At 41.7% G+C, this 22,500-nt stretch overlaps 1 protein-coding gene across 1 annotated transcript in view; it reads right to left on the bottom strand.

The window, feature by feature from the left end:
- LOC123995574 (leucine-rich repeat-containing protein 74A-like) overlaps positions 1-22,500 on the bottom strand; it is a 32,906-nt gene that overhangs the window by 5,823 nt on the left and 4,583 nt on the right. Inside the window, exons 3-7 of the mRNA XM_046299205.1 lie at positions 9,849-9,956; positions 3,344-3,437; positions 3,203-3,252; positions 2,950-3,031; positions 1,925-2,010 (exon numbers count right to left, since the gene is read on the bottom strand). Of these exons, the coding sequence (XP_046155161.1) occupies positions 1,925-2,010; positions 2,950-3,031; positions 3,203-3,252; positions 3,344-3,437; positions 9,849-9,956 (420 nt within the window). The remainder of the gene's footprint in view (positions 1-1,924; positions 2,011-2,949; positions 3,032-3,202; positions 3,253-3,343; positions 3,438-9,848; positions 9,957-22,500) is intronic.

The following is a 22,500-nucleotide window of genomic DNA, read 5'->3' as shown; positions in this document are numbered from 1 at the left end:
TGCACACATGACTGTAAGTCGCTTTGGATAAAAGCGTCTGCTAAATGGCATATATTATTATATTATTATATTACTATCTGCAATCCAATCACACAATGCTGGGTTGCCAATCAAAAGTAATTGTATGTAAGGTGACATACTTATTGGTTCATGAAAGAGGAAGACAACACCAAAACACTTCTGAGATCTGGGACATGAAAAAAATACTAATTATGTCAAAATTATACAGTACATTTTGCAGATATAACTTTATATTTTATATTAAATTATTTATTTTTCACCCTTTTTTTTTTAGAAGAATGGCAATAACTGTGGTACAGACAGGTAGAGGTGCCTTAGAGCCTGGTTAAGGCCCTTAGGAGAAGCATTGCTGTTTGTCTTGTTCTATAGCAATACCAAAACCTCCACGGAAAAGGGGTATTTCACAACAACAAAAAATACAAACTTTCCACATTTTATTGATAACTAAAAGTAGTTTATTGACTTTGGGTGTCAGAGACCAGATACACATATCAGTTTATCAGTTTACCGTGCTTCTTCACCTGCATTGCTTGCTGTTTGGGGTTTTAGGCTGGGTTTCTGTACAGCACTTTGAGATATCAGCTGATGTACGAAGGGCTATATAAATAAAATTTGATTTGATTGGTTTACTCATCCAGATCTAAGGTTTTGGGTTATCATATTACCTGTTACCTGATATCTATCACCTGTTACATCATATTACCTGTTACCTGATATCTATCACCTGTTACATCATATTACCTGTTACCTGATATCTATCACCTGTTACATCATATTACCTGTTACCTGATATCTATCACCTGTTACATCATATTACCTGTTACCTGATATCTATCACCTGTTACATCATATTACCTGTTACCTGATATCTATCACCTGTTACATCATATTACCTGTTACCTGATATCTATCACCTGTTACATCATATTACCTGTTACCTGATATCTATCACCTGTTACATCATATTACCTGTTACCTGATATCTATCACCTGTTACATCATATTACCTGTTACCTGATATCTATCACCTGTTACATCATATTACCTGTTACCTGATATCTATCACCTGTTACATCATATTACCTGTTACCTGATATCTATCACCTGTTACATCATATTACCTGTTACCTGATATCTATCACCTGTTACATCATATTACCTGTTACCTGATATCTATCACCTGTTACATCATATTACCTGGAGGAGAGAGGAGGGGAGGAGGATGGGAGTGGAGGGTGGATAGGGGAAGGGAGGAGATTTAGAGAGGAGGATGGGAGTGGAGGGTGGATAGGGGAAGGGAGGAGATTTAGAGAGGAGGATGGGAGTGGAGGGTGGATAGGGGAAGGGAGGAGATTTAGAGAGGAGGATGGGAGTGGAGGGTGGATAGGGGAAGGGAGGAGATTTAGAGAGGAGGCTGGGAAAGGAGGGGAGGAGGATGGGAGAGGAGGGTGGATAGGGGACGAGATTTAGAGAGGAGGGTGGATAGGGGAGGGGAGGAGATTTAGAGAGAAGGATGGGAGAGGAGGGTGGATAGGGGAAGGGAGGAGATTTAGAGAGGAGGATGGGAGAGGAGGGTGGATAGGGGAGGGGAGGAGATTTAGAGAGGAGGATGGGAGAGGAGGGGAGGAGGATCGTATGGTCGATATTGGAGGGGATTTGGAGAGGAGGATGGGAAAGGAGGGGAGGAGGATGGGAGAGGAGGGTGGATAGGGGACGAGATTTAGAGAGGAGGGGAGGAGGATCGTATGGTCGATAGGGGAGGGGATTTAGAGAGGAGGATGGCAAAGGAGGGGAGGAGGATGGGAGAGGAGGGTGGATAGGGGAGGAGATTGTGGCACAGAAGAGGAGTGGACAGCGGAGGTCAGCGTTTCTATGACTTTTAGTCAGATAATACTAGGACTACCTTTAGTCCAGCACACAGTGTCACGGCTCCACTCATCCTCAAATGGTTCCAGCTCAGGTCCAGCATCTCCAGGCCCTCGTTATTGGCTGAGAGGAAAGAAAAACGGGCCAATCAACAAATCAGTTGGGGAAAAAAGGGAATTTACAATTGGTCCAGGCAAAAGTGACGAGATGTCATATTCATCAATTATCAGATTGAGTGCTGTTGATCAGAAGTATGGAGAGGAAACATGCACTCACAGGTGTCCCTCGGGGCCTGTAATGGGAGTAAGACTCCCAATGCATCCCAAATGGAAGGGCCCATAGGGAATAGGGTGCTATTTGACCAGGGCCCATAGGGAATAGGGTGCTATTTGACCAGGGCCCATAGGGAATAGGGTGCTATTTGACCAGGGCCCATAGGGAATAGGGTGCTATTTGACCAGGGCCCATAGGGAATAGGGCGCTATTTGACCAGGGCCCATAGGGAATAGGATGCCATTTAACCAGGGCCCATAGGGAATAAGGTGCTATTTGACCAGGGCCCATAGGGAATAGGGTGCTATTTGACCAGGGCCCATAGAGAATAGGGTGCTATTTGACCAGGGCCCATAGGGAATAGGGTGCTATTTGACCAGGGCCCATAGGGAATAGGGTGCTATTTGACAAGGGCCCATAGGGAATAGGGTGCTATTTGACCAGGGCCCATAGGGAATAGGGTGCTATTTGACAAGGGCCCATAGGGAATAGGGTGCTATTTGACAGGGACACATCGACGCAGCATAGTGGAAACAAAGACTGTTCTCAGGGCAGGTTGTATCTAGATATGTTGGCGGCGCGTCGTTGACAATTGTAGCATTTTAGCGAACCCTAGCCCTTTTCCAAACCTTAATCTAAATTCTCCTAACCTGTTATGTCAATTCTCTTATTAACCTGCTGCTTAAGTTATCCTATAACCTGCTAGGAAAAGTCACTTCTGCTCGTAAACCTGCCCTGAGAACAGTCTTGGTTTCTACTAATGCGATCCAGCCACATCCACCGTCTCACCTAGCATCTGTCCCAGGTGTTCTCCTCCCGTGTCACAGAACTGGTTGTGACTCAGGTCCAGGTCTTTCAGCCTATAGTTGTTCTGTTGGAGGGGGAAGAGTCATAGGGTTGCACAAATCTGCTAACCCCCCCACCACCACCCCCCCAAAACAGGGAATTTGTGGAAAGTTACCAGATTTCTACAGTAGCTCTTTGTATGTGTTGTTTGAAACGGCCTCCTGGTGATTCATGACAGATATAAAACATAACTTACTGCCAGAGCGTCTGCCAACCTTTTGGCATCAGCGTCGACGAACCCATTTCCTGTTTGAGGAAAGCTTTAATGTTTACATACATGTAGACAACGATTCAACGTGTGTGTATACAGTAGGCCATAGATACAACTATACAGCACCTGATAGGTTGATTGATTTGACGGAGACATTGTCTAACAGCATTTTACAGATGCGTTTAGATCCTGCTGACTGGAGGTGGTTGTTGGAGAGGTTCTGGAAAAAGACACATTTCCTGTCAGCCACTACACTATTGGGCCGTGGTTTGACGCATAAACCAGAGTCACATGTAATACTCTGTAAGAAGGTTATTATATTGTTTTACGAAAACTGAAACTAAAATTGGAAAAAATATTTAGTCAAATGAAATAATTTGGAAAAACATTTGAAAAACTACAACTATAATTAAACTATTGTCTTTGACTGCAAAATGGGGGGGGGGCACAAATCTAATGGGGTTTTCGACCTGATGAATCTGGCTGGTAAATGCTGCCAGTAGATGTCAATGTTTTAAAATAGGCCTAGTTTGTAACCACGTTTCCATCTACAGTTGTTATGCTAGTAAAGTCATACTATATATTTGTGATGGAAACAGGACGTTTCTGTAAAATTGTAAAAAAGATAATTTATTCGTTCGACATGGTGGGATCTTTTTGTGTCTAAAATGAATTATGTGAGAAATGGTAGTGAAAAAGCCTTTCTGCGCAAATATTAATATAATATTATATATAATAACCATCATATGGAAGTAACCTTGGAGTCACGTGGTGACATGGTGTGTGGTCCTCCCACTACGACTATTAATATAATAACCATCATATGGAAGTAAACTTGGAGTCACGTGGTGACATGGTGTGTGGTCCTCCCACTACGACTATTAATATAATAACCATCATATGGAAGTAACCTTGGAGTCACGTGGTGACATGGTGTGTGGTCCTCCCACTACGACTATTAATATAATAACCATCATATGGAAGTAAACTTGGGTGTGTGGTCCTCCCAGTCACGTGGTGACATGGTGTGTGGTCCTCCCACTACGACTATTAATATAATAACCATCATATGGAAGTAAACTTGGAGTCACGTGGTGACATGGTGTGTGGTCCTCCCACTACGACTCCGGAAACCATGCAATTTATTACGCTACAAATGAAATAAGTTATGATTAGCTTCAAAAGGTTGGTGGAAGTGCACGGTGATCTTGATGCTCCTTTCCAATAAATATTGAGTGTCTGATCCTGGTGACATGATGATCGATTCTTGACAAATAAAAATATTCTCGCTCTTATCCATAATAATCTCATCATGTAGACTAGCCTACCGCCACAGCCTACCCGTATTGTACACGCGAGCTGTTGGCTAGGGAGCACTTGCCAAGACCAGAGGACATTTGCCATTTAACAAATCCTTTTTTTTTGTGAAAAAATTTGAAAATACGATGGAAACGTGTTCACTTTACATTTTTATTTTGTGTGAACTATTGGATATAAAAGCGATGTCAATTTACCGGTATTACGACCAGGAATACAACTTTCCCCACATAGATCTTTTGTTCAGACCTTCCACCCTGGACATGCGATCTTATCCCAGAGGCCGACCGACCCAAAACAGTGTGGTCGCTGCAGGAGAGGCTGACGGAGCGGCCTAAGGGTCAGACTCAGAAGGCGAGCACACCATCCACCGCTTCCGAGTATATTACTCGCCAATGTCCAATCTCTAGATAACAAGGTGGACGAAATTAAGGCATGAGTTGTCTTCCAGAGAGACATCAGAGATTGTAACATTCTCTGTTTCACTGAAACATGGCTCAGTCAGGAAATATTGTCAGATTCGGTACAGCCACCCACTTTCAACACGCATCGCACCGACAGAAACAAATATCTCCCTGGTAAGAAGAAGGGTGGGGTGTATGCCTTATGATTAACAACTCATGGTGTACTCAAAACATACAGGAACTCAAGTCCTTTTGTTCACCTGACCTAGAATTCCTTACAACCGCATTATCTTCTAAGAGAATTCTCATCGATAATAGTCACAGCCGTGTAGATCCCCCCCTCAAGCAGATCCCTCGTCGGCCCTGAAATAACTTCACTGGACTCTATGTCAACTGGAAACCACACATCCTGAGGCTGTATTTATTGTAGGCGGGGATTTTAACAAAGCTAACCTGCGAACAAGACTTCCTAAATTCTATCAGCATATCGAATGCATGACACGAGCTGGTAGCATTCTGGATCATTGCTACTCTAACTTCCGCGATGCATACAAAGCCCTGCCTTCGGAAAATCTGACCATGACTCCATTTTGTTGCTCCCAGCCTATACACAGAAACCAAAACAGGAAACGCCCATGCTCAGGTCAGTACAACGCTGTTCTGACCAATCGGATTCCATGCTTCAAGATTGCTTCGATCACGTGGACTGGGATATGTTCCGGATAGCCTCAGACAACAACATTGATGTATTCGCTGACTCGGTGAGCGAGTTTATTAGCAAGTGCATCGGAGATGTCGTACCCACTGTGACTATTAAATCCTTCCCTAACCAGAAACCGTGGATTGATGGCAGCATTCGTGTAAAACTGAAAGTGCGAAACATCGCTTTTAATCATGGCAAGGTGACCGGAAACATGACCGAATACAAACAGTGTAGCTATTACCTCTGCAAGGCAATCAAACAAGCAAAGCGTCAGTAAAGAGACAAAGCAGAGTCGCAATTCAATGGATCAGACACGAGACGTATGTGGCAGGGTCTACAGTCAATCACGGATTACAAACAGAAAACCAGCCTCGTTGCGGACATTTACATCTTGCTCCCAGACAAATTAAACTTCTTTGCTCGAGGACAATACGGTGCCATTTACATGGCCTGCTACCAAAGCCTGTGGGCTCTCCTTCTCCTTGGCAAACGTGAGTAAAACATTTAAACGTGGTAACCCTCGCAAGGCTGCTGGCCCAGATGGCATCCCTAGCTGCGTCCTCAGAACATGCGCAGACCAGCTGGCTGGTGTGTTTACGGACATATTCAATCAATCCCTGTCCCAGTCTGTTGTCCCCACATGTTTCAAGATGGCCACCATTGTTCCTGTTCGCAAGAAAGCTTAGGTAACTGAACTAAATGACTGCCGTCCCATTGCAATGACTTCTGTCATCATGAAGTGCTTTGAGAGACTAGTCTAACACCATAGTAACTGCAAACTCTTCATTAAGCTCGAGACCCTGGGTCTCGACCCCGCCCTGTGCAACTGGGTCCTGGACTTTCTGACGGGCCGCCTCCAGGTGGTGAAGGTAGGAAACAACATCTCCACCCCGCTGATCCTCAACACTGGGGCCCCACAAGGGTGCGTTCTCAGCCCTCTTACTGCATAGTCGGAAGTAGAATCACAAACATTTTGCTACACTCGCATTAACATCTGCTAAACGTGTGTATGACACAACAGTGTTAGGCCTGATCACTGACAACGATGAGACAGCCTATAGGGAGGAGGTCAGAGACCTGACCATGTGATGCAAGGACAACAACCTCCTATCCCTCAACGTGGTCAAAACTAAGGAGATGATTGTGGACGACAGGAAAAAGACGACCAAGCACACCCCCATTCTCATCGATGGGGCTGCAGTGGAGCAGGTTGAGAGCTTCGGGTTCCTTGGCGTCCAGATCAAAAATATAAATAAATATATGCCATTTAGCAGACGCTTTTATCCAAAGCAACTTACAGTCATGTGTGCATACATTCTACGTATGGGTGGTCCCGGGGATCGAACCCACTACCCTGGCGTTACAAGCGCCATGCTCTACCAACTGAGCTACAGAAGGACCATCAACAACAAACTAACATGGTCCAAGCTATAGGTCTACAGCACATTAATAAATAGTACTGCAGTACCCCTGCTATAGGTCTACAACATTAATAAATAGTACTGAAATACCCCTGCTATAGGTCTACAACACATTAATAAATAGTACTGAAATACCCCTGCTATGGGTCTACAACATTAATAAATAGTACTGCAGTACCCCTGCTATAGGTATACAACATTAATAAATAGTACTGCAGTACCCCTGCTATAGGTCTACAACACATTAAGAAATAGTACTGCAGTACCCCTGCTATAGGTCTACAACACATTAATAAATAGTACTGCAGTACCCCTGCTATAGGTCTACAACACATTAATAAATAGTACTGAAATAGCCCTGCTATGGGTCTACAACATTAATAAATAGTACTGCAGTACCCCTGCTATAGGTCTACAACATTAATAAATAGTACTGCAGTGCCCCTGCTATAGGTCTACAACATTAATAAATAGTACTGAAATAGCCCTGCTATAGGTCTACAACATTAATAAATAGTACTGAAATAGCCCTGCTATAGGTCTACAACACATTCATAAATAGTACTGAAATACCCCTGCTATAGGTCTACAACATGAATAAATAGTACTGCAGTACCCCTGCTATAGGTCTACAACACATTAATAAATAGTACTGCAGTACCCCTGCTATAGGTCTACAACATTAATAAATAGTACTGCAGTACCCCTGCTATAGGTCTACAACATTAATAAATAGTACTGAAATAGCCCTGCTATAGGTCTACAACACATTAATAAATAGTACTGCAGTACCCCTGCTATAGGTCTACAACATTAATAAATAGTACTGCAGTACCCCTGCTATAGGTCTACAACATTAATAAATAGTACTGCAGTACCCCTGCTATAGGTCTACAACACATTAATAAATAGTACTGCAGTACCCCTGCTATAGATCTACAACATTAATAAATAGTACTGCAGTACCCCTGCTATAGGTCTACAACATTAATAAATAGTACTGAAATACCCCTGCTATAGGTCTACAACATTAATAAATAGTACTGAAATATCCCTGCTATAGGTCTACAACATTAATAAATAGTACTGAAATACCCCTGCTATAGGTCTACAGCACATTCATAAATAGTACTGCAGTACCCCTGCTATAGGTCTACAACACATTAATAAATAGTACTGAAATAGCCCTGCTATAGGTCTACAACACATTCATAAATAGTACTGAAATAGCCCTGCTATAGGTCTACAACACATTCATAAATAGTACTGAAATATCCCTGCTATAGGTCTACAACATTAATAAATAGTACTGAAATACCCCTGCTATAGGTCTACAACACATTAATAAATAGTACTGAAATACCCCTGCTATAGGTCTACAACACATTCATAAATAGTACTGAAATACCCCTGCTATAGGTCTACAACATGAATAAATAGTACTGCAGTACCCCTGCTATAGGTCTACAACATTAATAAATAGTACTGAAATAGCCCTGCTATAGGTCTACAACACATTAATAAATAGTACTGAAATATCCCTGCTATAGGTCTACAACATTAATAAATAGTACTGAAATAGCCCTGCTATAGGTCTACAACACATTAATAAATAGTACTGAAATAGCCCTGCTATAGTTCTACAACATATTCATTGCTCCTAGCCTCCTATCCATAATCTAGAACTGAAGCTAAATAATATAAAAACGAAATAGATATGTTTTTATAGAACTGAAACTGAATTAAAACGAGTAAATCAAGTCTGAAAACGAACTGAAACTAAACTGAATTCCTAATAAAAATCTAAAAACGAATAGAAATAAAAACGAATAGGAAATCACAAAACTCAAGTAACCTTGCTTTGATGTTATGGCTCTGGCATTGGTAACCTAGGCTATGTCACCCTCTGGTGGAGGAAATGTAGAAACCAGAGACGTATACACTGCATGACCAAAAGTATGTGGACACCGGCTCGTCTTACATCTCATTCCAAAATCATGGGCATTAATATGGAGTTGGTCCCCCCTTTGCTGCTAGAACAGCCTCCACTCTTCTGGGAAGGCTTTCCCATAAAGATAACCATGCAATACTATTCTATAATACTATTCTTTAATAATATAATACTATTCTATAATACTATTCTATAATACTATTCTTTAATAATATAATACTATTCTATAATACTATTCTTTAATAATATAATACTATTCTATAATACTATTCTATAACACTATAATACTATGCTATAATACTATAATACTATTCTATAATACTATTCTTTAATAATATAAAACTATTCTTTAATACTATTCTTTAATAATATAATACTATTCTATAATACTATTCTTTAATACTATAATTCTATAATACTATTCTATAATACTATTCTATTATAATATTCTATAATACAATTCTATAATAATATTCTATAATACTATTCTTTAATAGTATTCTTTAATACTATTCTATAATACTATTCTATAATACTATAATACTATTCTATAATACTATTATATAATACCATTCTATAATACTATAATACTATTATATAATACTATAATGCTATTCTATAATGCTATTCTATAATACTATTATATAATACCATTCTATAATACTATAATACTATTCTATAATACTATAATACTATTCTATAATACTATAATGCTATTCTATAACGCTATTCTATAATACTATTATATAATACCATTCTATAATACTATAATACTATTCTATAATACTATAATGCTATTCTATAATGCTATTCTATAATACTATTCTATACGTACTAGACTCTGAATAGTAAAGTTCTCCTTGAACATCTCCATGAGGTAGCCAGTCCCCTCAGCCAGAAGGTAGTTGTCCTTCAGCTCCAGGTTACTGATCTGCACGTCGCTCTATATGGCAACACATACAGATACAACCAAGTTATCTACTGTATCTCCCTACAGTCCACATACCACCAACCCTCGATGAGCATAACAAGAGATCTCTGCAGCACTAACATTATAACCCTGCTATACAGATACAACCAAGTTATCTACTGTATCTCCCTACAGTCCACATACCACCAACCCTCGATGAGCATAACAAGAGATCTCTGCAGCACTAACATTATAACCCTGCTATAGAGATACAACCAAGTTATCTACTGTATCTCCCTACAGTCCACATACCACCAACCCTCGATGAGCATAACAAGAGATCTCTGCAGCACTAACATTATAACCCTGCTATACAGATACAACCAAGTTATCTACTGTATCTCCCTACAGTCCACATACCACCAACCCTCGATGAGCATAACAAGAGATCTCTGCAGCACTAACATTATAACCCTGCTATAGAGATACAACCAAGTTATCTACTGTATCTCCCTACAGTCCACATACCACCAACCCTCGATGAGCATAACAAGAGATCTCTGCAGCACTAACATTATAACCCTGCTATAGAGATACAACCAAGTTATCTACTGTATCTCCCTACAGTCCACATACCACCAACCCTCGATGAGCATAACAAGAGATCTCTGCAGCACTAACATTATAACCCTGCTATAGAGATACAACCAAGTTATCTACTGTATCTCCCTACAGTCCACATACCACCAACCCTCGATGAGCATAACAAGAGATCTCTGCAGCACTAACATTATAACTCTGCTATAGAGATACAACCAAGTTATCTACTGTATCTCCCTACAGTCCACATACCACCAACCCTCGATGAGCATAACAAGAGATCTCTGCAGCACTAACATTATAACCCTGCTATAGAGATACAACCAAGTTATCTACTGTATCTCCCTACAGTCCACATACCACCAACCCTCGATGAGCATAACAAGAGATCTCTGCAGCACTAACATTATAACCCTGCTATAGAGATACAACCAAGTTATCTACTGTATCTCCCTACAGTCCACATACCACCAACCCTCGATGAGCATAACAAGAGATCTCTGCAGCACTAACATTATAACCCTGCTATAGAGATACAACCAAGTTATCTACTGTATCTCCCTACAGTCCACATACCACCAACCCTCGATGAGCATAACAAGAGATCTCTGCAGCACTAACATTATAACCCTGCTATAGAGATACAACCAAGTTATCTACTGTATCTCCCTACAGTCCACATACCACCAACCCTCGATGAGCATAACAAGAGATCTCTGCAGCACTAACATTATAACCCTGCTATAGAGATACAACCAAGTTATCTACTGTATCTCCCTACAGTCCACATACCACCAACCCTCGATGAGCATAACAAGAGATCTCTGCAGCACTAACATTATAACCCTGCTATACAGATACAACCAAGTTATCTACTGTATCTCCCTACAGTCCACATACCACCAACCCTCGATGAGCATAACAAGAGATCTCTGCAGCACTAACATTATAACCCTGCTATAGAGATACAACCAAGTTATCTACTGTATCTCCCTACAGTCCACATACCACCAACCCTCGATGAGCATAACAAGAGATCTCTGCAGCACTAACATTATAACCCTGCTATAGAGATACAACCAAGTTATCTACTGTATCTCCCTACAGTCCACATACCACCAACCCTCGATGAGCATAACAAGAGATCTCTGCAGCACTAACATTATAACCCTGCTATACAGATACAACCAAGTTATCTACTGTATCTCCCTACAGTCCACATACCACCAACCCTCGATGAGCATAACAAGAGATCTCTGCAGCACTAACATTATAACCCTGCTATACAGATACAACCAAGTTATCTACTGTATCTCCCTACAGTCCACATACCACCAACCCTCGATGAGCATAACAAGAGATCTCTGCAGCACTAACATTATAACCCTGCTATACAGATACAACCAAGTTATCTACTGTATCTCCCTACAGTCCACATACCACCAACCCTCGATGAGCATAACAAGAGATCTCTGCAGCACTAACATTATAACCCTGCTATAGAGATACAACCAAGTTATCTACTGTATCTCCCTACAGTCCACATACCACCAACCCTCGATGAGCATAACAAGAGATCTCTGCAGCACTAACATTATAACCCTGCTATAGAGATACAACCAAGTTATCTACTGTATCTCCCTACAGTCCACATACCACCAACCCTCGATGAGCATAACAAGAGATCTCTGCAGCACTAACATTATAACCCTGCTATAGAGATACAACCAAGTTATCTACTGTATCTCCCTACAGTCCACATACCACCAACCCTCGATGAGCATAACAAGAGATCTCTGCAGCACTAACATTATAACCCTGCTATAGAGATACAACCAAGTTATCTACTGTATCTCCCTACAGTCCACATACCACCAACCCTCGATGAGCATAACAAGAGATCTCTGCAGCACTAACATTATAACCCTGCTATAGAGATACAACCAAGTTATCTACTGTATCTCCCTACAGTCCACATACCACCAACCCTCGATGAGCATAACAAGAGATCTCTGCAGCACTAACATTATAACCCTGCTATAGAGATACAACCAAGTTATCTACTGTATCTCCCTACAGTCCACATACCACCAACCCTCGATGAGCATAACAAGAGATCTCTGCAGCACTAACATTATAACCCTGCTATAGAGATACAACCAAGTTATCTACTGTATCTCCCTACAGTCCACATACCACCAACCCTCGATGAGCATAACAAGAGATCTCTGCAGCACTAACATTATAACCCTGCTATAGAGATACAACCAAGTTATCTACTGTATCTCCCTACAGTCCACATACCACCAACCCTCGATGAGCATAACAAGAGATCTCTGCAGCACTAACATTATAACCCTGCTATAGAGATACAACCAAGTTATCTACTGTATCTCCCTACAGTCCACATACCACCAACCCTCGATGAGCATAACAAGAGATCTCTGCAGCACTAACATTATAACCCTGCTATAGAGATACAACCAGTTATCTACTGTATCTCCCTACAGTCCACATACCACCAACCCTCGATGAGCATAACAAGAGATCTCTGCAGCACTAACATTATAACCCTGCTATAGAGATACAACCAAGTTATCTACTGTATCTCCCTACAGTCCACATACCACCAACCCTCGATGAGCATAACAAGAGATCTCTGCAGCACTAACATTATAACCCTGCTATAGAGATACAACCAAGTTATCTACTGTATCTCCCTACAGTCCACATACCACCAACCCTCGATGAGCATAACAAGAGATCTCTGCAGCACTAACATTATAACCCTGCTATAGAGATACAACCAAGTTATCTACTGTATCTCCCTACAGTCCACATACCACCAACCCTCGATGAGCATAACAAGAGATCTCTGCAGCACTAACATTATAACCCTGCTATAGAGATACAACCAAGTTATCTACTGTATCTCCCTACAGTCCACATACCACCAACCCTCGATGAGCATAACAAGAGATCTCTGCAGCACTAACATTATAACCCTGCTATAGAGATACAACCAAGTTATCTACTGTATCTCCCTACAGTCCACATACCACCAACCCTCGATGAGCATAACAAGAGATCTCTGCAGCACTAACATTATAACCCTGCTATAGAGATACAACCAAGTTATCTACTGTATCTCCCTACAGTCCACATACCACCAACCCTCGATGAGCATAACAAGAGATCTCTGCAGCACTAACATTATAACCCTGCTATAGAGATACAACCAAGTTATCTACTGTATCTCCCTACAGTCCACATACCACCAACCCTCGATGAGCATAACAAGAGATCTCTGCAGCACTAACATTATAACCCTGCTATAGAGATACAACCAAGTTATCTACTGTATCTCCCTACAGTCCACATACCACCAACCCTCGATGAGCATAACAAGAGATCTCTGCAGCACTAACATTATAACCCTGCTATAGAGATACAACCAAGTTATCTACTGTATCTCCCTACAGTCCACATACCACCAACCCTCGATGAGCATAACAAGAGATCTCTGCAGCACTAACATTATAACCCTGCTATAGAGATACAACCAAGTTATCTACTGTATCTCCCTACAGTCCACATACCACCAACCCTCGATGAGCATAACAAGAGATCTCTGCAGCACTAACATTATAACCCTGCTATAGAGATACAACCAAGTTATCTACTGTATCTCCCTACAGTCCACATACCACCAACCCTCGATGAGCATAACAAGAGATCTCTGCAGCACTAACATTATAACCCTGCTATAGAGATACAACCAAGTTATCTACTGTATCTCCCTACAGTCCACATACCACCAACCCTCGATGAGCATAACAAGAGATCTCTGCAGCACTAACATTATAACCCTGCTATAGAGATACAACCAAGTTATCTACTGTATCTCCCTACAGTCCACATACCACCAACCCTCGATGAGCATAACAAGAGATCTCTGCAGCACTAACATTATAACCCTGCTATAGAGATACAACCAAGTTATCTACTGTATCTCCCTACAGTCCACATACCACCAACCCTCGATGAGCATAACAAGAGATCTCTGCAGCACTAACATTATAACCCTGCTATAGAGATACAACCAAGTTATCTACTGTATCTCCCTACAGTCCACATACCACCAACCCTCGATGAGCATAACAAGAGATCTCTGCAGCACTAACATTATAACCCTGCTATAGAGATACAACCAAGTTATCTACTGTATCTCCCTACAGTCCACATACCACCAACCCTCGATGAGCATAACAAGAGATCTCTGCAGCACTAACATTATAACCCTGCTATAGAGATACAACCAAGTTATCTACTGTATCTCCCTACAGTCCACATACCACCAACCCTCGATGAGCATAACAAGAGATCTCTGCAGCACTAACATTATAACCCTGCTATAGAGATACAACCAAGTTATCTACTGTATCTCCCTACAGTCCACATACCACCAACCCTCGATGAGCATAACAAGAGATCTCTGCAGCACTAACATTATAACCCTGCTATAGAGATACAACCAAGTTATCTACTGTATCTCCCTACAGTCCACATACCACCAACCCTCGATGAGCATAACAAGAGATCTCTGCAGCACTAACATTATAACCCTGCTATAGAGATACAACCAAGTTATCTACTGTATCTCCCTACAGTCCACATACCACCAACCCTCGATGAGCATAACAAGAGATCTCTGCAGCACTAACATTATAACCCTGCTATAGAGATACAACCAAGTTATCTACTGTATCTCCCTACAGTCCACATACCACCAACCCTCGATGAGCATAACAAGAGATCTCTGCAGCACTAACATTATAACCCTGCTATAGAGATACAACCAAGTTATCTACTGTATCTCCCTACAGTCCACATACCACCAACCCTCGATGAGCATAACAAGAGATCTCTGCAGCACTAACATTATAACCCTGCTATAGAGATACAACCAAGTTATCTACTGTATCTCCCTACAGTCCACATACCACCAACCCTCGATGAGCATAACAAGAGATCTCTGCAGCACTAACATTATAACCCTGCTATAGAGATACAACCAAGTTATCTACTGTATCTCCCTACAGTCCACATACCACCAACCCTCGATGAGCATAACAAGAGATCTCTGCAGCACTAACATTATAACCCTGCTATAGAGATACAACCAAGTTATCTACTGTATCTCCCTACAGTCCACATACCACCAACCCTCGATGAGCATAACAAGAGATCTCTGCAGCACTAACATTATAACCCTGCTATAGAGATACAACCAAGTTATCTACTGTATCTCCCTACAGTCCACATACCACCAACCCTCGATGAGCATAACAAGAGATCTCTGCAGCACTAACATTATAACCCTGCTATAGAGATACAACCAAGTTATCTACTGTATCTCCCTACAGTCCACATACCACCAACCCTCGATGAGCATAACAAGAGATCTCTGCAGCACTAACATTATAACCCTGCTATAGAGATACAACCAAGTTATCTACTGTATCTCCCTACAGTCCACATACCACCAACCCTCGATGAGCATAACAAGAGATCTCTGCAGCACTAACATTATAACCCTGCTATAGAGATACAACCAAGTTATCTACTGTATCTCCCTACAGTCCACATACCACCAACCCTCGATGAGCATAACAAGAGATCTCTGCAGCACTAACATTATAACCCTGCTATAGAGATACAACCAAGTTATCTACTGTATCTCCCTACAGTCCACATACCACCAACCCTCGATGAGCATAACAAGAGATCTCTGCAGCACTAACATTATAACCCTGCTATAGAGATACAACCAAGTTATCTACTGTATCTCCCTACAGTCCACATACCACCAACCCTCGATGAGCATAACAAGAGATCTCTGCAGCACTAACATTATAACCCTGCTATAGAGATACAACCAAGTTATCTACTGTATCTCCCTACAGTCCACATACCACCAACCCTCGATGAGCATAACAAGAGATCTCTGCAGCACTAACATTATAACCCTGCTATAGAGATACAACCAAGTTATCTACTGTATCTCCCTACAGTCCACATACCACCAACCCTCGATGAGCATAACAAGAGATCTCTGCAGCACTAACATTATAACCCTGCTATAGAGATACAACCAAGTTATCTACTGTATCTCCCTACAGTCCACATACCACCAACCCTCGATGAGCATAACAAGAGATCTCTGCAGCACTAACATTATAACCCTGCTATAGAGATACAACCAAGTTATCTACTGTATCTCCCTACAGTCCACATACCACCAACCCTCGATGAGCATAACAAGAGATCTCTGCAGCACTAACATTATAACCCTGCTATAGAGATACAACCAAGTTATCTACTGTATCTCCCTACAGTCCACATACCACCAACCCTCGATGAGCATAACAAGAGATCTCTGCAGCACTAACATTATAACCCTGCTATAGAGATACAACCAAGTTATCTACTGTATCTCCCTACAGTCCACATACCACCAACCCTCGATGAGCATAACAAGAGATCTCTGCAGCACTAACATTATAACCCTGCTATAGAGATACAACCAAGTTATCTACTGTATCTCCCTACAGTCCACATACCACCAACCCTCGATGAGCATAACAAGAGATCTCTGCAGCACTAACATTATAACCCTGCTATAGAGATACAACCAAGTTATCTACTGTATCTCCCTACAGTCCACATACCACCAACCCTCGATGAGCATAACAAGAGATCTCTGCAGCACTAACATTATAACCCTGCTATAGAGATACAACCAAGTTATCTACTGTATCTCCCTACAGTCCACATACCACCAACCCTCGATGAGCATAACAAGAGATCTCTGCAGCACTAACATTATAACCCTGCTATAGAGATACAACCAAGTTATCTACTGTATCTCCCTACAGTCCACATACCACCAACCCTCGATGAGCATAACAAGAGATCTCTGCAGCACTAACATTATAACCCTGCTATAGAGATACAACCAAGTTATCTACTGTATCTCCCTACAGTCCACATACCACCAACCCTCGATGAGCATAACAAGAGATCTCTGCAGCACTAACATTATAACCCTGCTATAGAGATACAACCAAGTTATCTACTGTATCTCCCTACAGTCCACATACCACCAACCCTCGATGAGCATAACAAGAGATCTCTGCAGCACTAACATTATAACCCTGCTATAGAGATACAACCAAGTTATCTACTGTATCTCCCTACAGTCCACATACCACCAACCCTCGATGAGCATAACAAGAGATCTCTGCAGCACTAACATTATAACCCTGCTATAGAGATACAACCAAGTTATCTACTGTATCTCCCTACAGTCCACATACCACCAACCCTCGATGAGCATAACAAGAGATCTCTGCAGCACTAACATTATAACCCTGCTATAGAGATACAACCAAGTTATCTACTGTATCTCCCTACAGTCCACATACCACCAACCCTCGATGAGCATAACAAGAGATCTCTGCAGCACTAACATTATAACCCTGCTATAGAGATACAACCAAGTTATCTACTGTATCTCCCTACAGTCCACATACCACCAACCCTCGATGAGCATAACAAGAGATCTCTGCAGCACTAACATTATAACCCTGCTATAGAGATACAACCAAGTTATCTACTGTATCTCCCTACAGTCCACATACCACCAACCCTCGATGAGCATAACAAGAGATCTCTGCAGCACTAACATTATAACCCTGCTATAGAGATACAACCAAGTTATCTACTGTATCTCCCTACAGTCCACATACCACCAACCCTCGATGAGCATAACAAGAGATCTCTGCAGCACTAACATTATAACCCTGCTATAGAGATACAACCAAGTTATCTACTGTATCTCCCTACAGTCCACATACCACCAACCCTCGATGAGCATAACAAGAGATCTCTGCAGCACTAACATTATAACCCTGCTATAGAGATACAACCAAGTTATCTACTGTATCTCCCTACAGTCCACATACCACCAACCCTCGATGAGCATAACAAGAGATCTCTGCAGCACTAACATTATAACCCTGCTATAGAGATACAACCAAGTTATCTACTGTATCTCCCTACAGTCCACATACCACCAACCCTCGATGAGCATAACAAGAGATCTCTGCAGCACTAACATTATAACCCTGCTATAGAGATACAACCAAGTTATCTACTGTATCTCCCTACAGTCCACATACCACCAACCCTCGATGAGCATAACAAGAGATCTCTGCAGCACTAACATTATAACCCTGCTATAGAGATACAACCAAGTTATCTACTGTATCTCCCTACAGTCCACATACCACCAACCCTCGATGAGCATAACAAGAGATCTCTGCAGCACTAACATTATAACCCTGCTATAGAGATACAACCAAGTTATCTACTGTATCTCCCTACAGTCCACATACCACCAACCCTCGATGAGCATAACAAGAGATCTCTGCAGCACTAACATTATAACCCTGCTATAGAGATACAACCAAGTTATCTACTGTATCTCCCTACAGTCCACATACCACCAACCCTCGATGAGCATAACAAGAGATCTCTGCAGCACTAACATTATAACCCTGCTATAGAGATACAACCAAGTTATCTACTGTATCTCCCTACAGTCCACATACCACCAACCCTCGATGAGCATAACAAGAGATCTCTGCAGCACTAACATTATAACCCTGCTATAGAGATACAACCAAGTTATCTACTGTATCTCCCTACAGTCCACATACCACCAACCCTCGATGAGCATAACAAGAGATCTCTGCAGCACTAACATTATAACCCTGCTATAGAGATACAACCAAGTTATCTACTGTATCTCCCTACAGTCCACATACCACCAACCCTCGATGAGCATAACAAGAGATCTCTGCAGCACTAACATTATAACCCTGCTATAGAGATACAACCAAGTTATCTACTGTATCTCCCCTACAGTCCACATACCACCAACCCTCGATGAGCATAACAAGAGATCTCTGCAGCACTAACATTATAACCCTGCTATAGAGATACAACCAAGTTATCTACTGTATCTCCCTACAGTCCACATACCACCAACCCTCGATGAGCATAACAAGAGATCTCTGCAGCACTAACATTATAACCCTGCTATAGAGATACAACCAAGTTATCTACTGTATCTCCCTACAGTCCACATACCACCAACCCTCGATGAGCATAACAAGAGATCTCTGCAGCACTAACATTATAACCCTGCTATAGAGATACAACCAAGTTATCTACTGTATCTCCCTACAGTCCACATACCACCAACCCTCGATGAGCATAACAAGAGATCTCTGCAGCACTAACATTATAACCCTGCTATAGAGATACAACCAAGTTATCTACTGTATCTCCCTACAGTCCACATACCACCAACCCTAACAAGATGAGCATAACAAGAGATCTCTGCAGCACTAACATTATAACCCTGCTATAGAGATACAACCAAGTTATCTACTGTATCTCCCTACAGTCCACATACCACCAACCCTCGATGAGCATAACAAGAGATCTCTGCAGCACTAACATTATAACCCTGCTATAGAGATACAACCAAGTTATCTACTGTATCTCCCTACAGTCCACATACCACCAACCCTCGATGAGCATAACAAGAGATCTCTGCAGCACTAACATTATAACCCTGCTATAGAGATACAACCAAGTTATCTACTGTATCTCCCTACAGTCCACATACCACCAACCCTCGATGAGCATAACAAGAGATCTCTGCAGCACTAACATTATAACCCTGCTATAGAGATACAACCAAGTTATCTACTGTATCTCCCTACAGTCCACATACCACCAACCCTCGATGAGCATAACAAGAGATCTCTGCAGCACTAACATTATAACCCTGCTATAGAGATACAACCAAGTTATCTACTGTATCTCCCTACAGTCCACATACCACCAACCCTCGATGAGCATAACAAGAGATCTCTGCAGCACTAACATTATAACCCTGCTATAGAGATACAACCAAGTTATCTACTGTATCTCCCTACAGTCCACATACCACCAACCCTCGATGAGCATAACAAGAGATCTCTGCAGCACTAACATTATAACCCTGCTATAGAGATACAACCAAGTTATCTACTGTATCTCCCTACAGTCCACATACCACCAACCCTCGATGAGCATAACAAGAGATCTCTGCAGCACTAACATTATAACCCTGCTATAGAGATACAACCAAGTTATCTACTGTATCTCCCTACAGTCCACATACCACCAACCCTCGATGAGCATAACAAGAGATCTCTGCAGCACTAACATTATAACCCTGCTATAGAGATACAACCAAGTTATCTACTGTATCTCCCTACAGTCCACATACCACCAACCCTCGATGAGCATAACAAGAGATCTCTGCAGCACTAACATTATAACCCTGCTATAGAGATACAACCAAGTTATCTACTGTATCTCCCTACAGTCCACATACCACCAACCCTCGATGAGCATAACAAGAGATCTCTGCAGCACTAACATTATAACCCTGCTATAGAGATACAACCAAGTTATCTACTGTATCTCCCTACAGTCCACATACCACCAACCCTCGATGAGCATAACAAGAGATCTCTGCAGCACTAACATTATAACCCTGCTATAGAGATACAACCAAGTTATCTACTGTATCTCCCTACAGTCCACATACCACCAACCCTCGATGAGCATAACAAGAGATCTCTGCAGCACTAACATTATAACCCTGCTATAGAGATACAACCAAGTTATCTACTGTATCTCCCTACAGTCCACATACCACCAACCCTCGATGAGCATAACAAGAGATCTCTGCAGCACTAACATTATAACCCTGCTATAGAGATACAACCAAGTTATCTACTGTATCTCCCTACAGTCCACATACCACCAACCCTCGATGAGCATAACAAGAGATCTCTGCAGCACTAACATTATAACCCTGCTATAGAGATACAACCAAGTTATCTACTGTATCTCCCTACAGTCCACATACCACCAACCCTCGATGAGCATAACAAGAGATCTCTGCAGCACTAACATTATAACCCTGCTATAGAGATACAACCAAGTTATCTACTGTATCTCCCTACAGTCCACATACCACCAACCCTCGATGAGCATAACAAGAGATCTCTGCAGCACTAACATTATAACCCTGCTATAGAGATACAACCAAGTTATCTACTGTATCTCCCTACAGTCCACATACCACCAACCCTCGATGAGCATAACAAGAGATCTCTGCAGCACTAACATTATAACCCTGCTATAGAGATACAACCAAGTTATCTACTGTATCTCCCTACAGTCCACATACCACCAACCCTCGATGAGCATAACAAGAGATCTCTGCAGCACTAACATTATAACCCTGCTATAGAGATACAACCAAGTTATCTACTGTATCTCCCTACAGTCCACATACCACCAACCCTCGATGAGCATAACAAGAGATCTCTGCAGCACTAACATTATAACCCTGCTATAGAGATACAACCAAGTTATCTACTGTATCTCCCTACAGTCCACATACCACCAACCCTCGATGAGCATAACAAGAGATCTCTGCAGCACTAACATTATAACCCTGCTATAGAGATACAACCAAGTTATCTACTGTATCTCCCTACAGTCCACATACCACCAACCCTCGATGAGCATAACAAGAGATCTCTGCAGCACTAACATTATAACCCTGCTATAGAGATACAACCAAGTTATCTACTGTATCTCCCTACAGTCCACATACCACCAACCCTCGATGAGCATAACAAGAGATCTCTGCAGCACTAACATTATAACCCTGCTATAGAGATACAACCAAGTTATCTACTGTATCTCCCTACAGTCCACATACCACCAACCCTCGATGAGCATAACAAGAGATCTCTGCAGCACTAACATTATAACCCTG

Source organism: Oncorhynchus gorbuscha, linkage group LG14 (genome assembly GCF_021184085.1).
Source record: "Oncorhynchus gorbuscha isolate QuinsamMale2020 ecotype Even-year linkage group LG14, OgorEven_v1.0, whole genome shotgun sequence".
NCBI classification, from domain to species: Eukaryota; Metazoa; Chordata; class Actinopteri; order Salmoniformes; family Salmonidae; genus Oncorhynchus; species Oncorhynchus gorbuscha.
The sequence above is the reverse complement of the archived record's forward strand: the minus strand, read 5'-3'. Positions and strand labels throughout refer to the sequence as shown.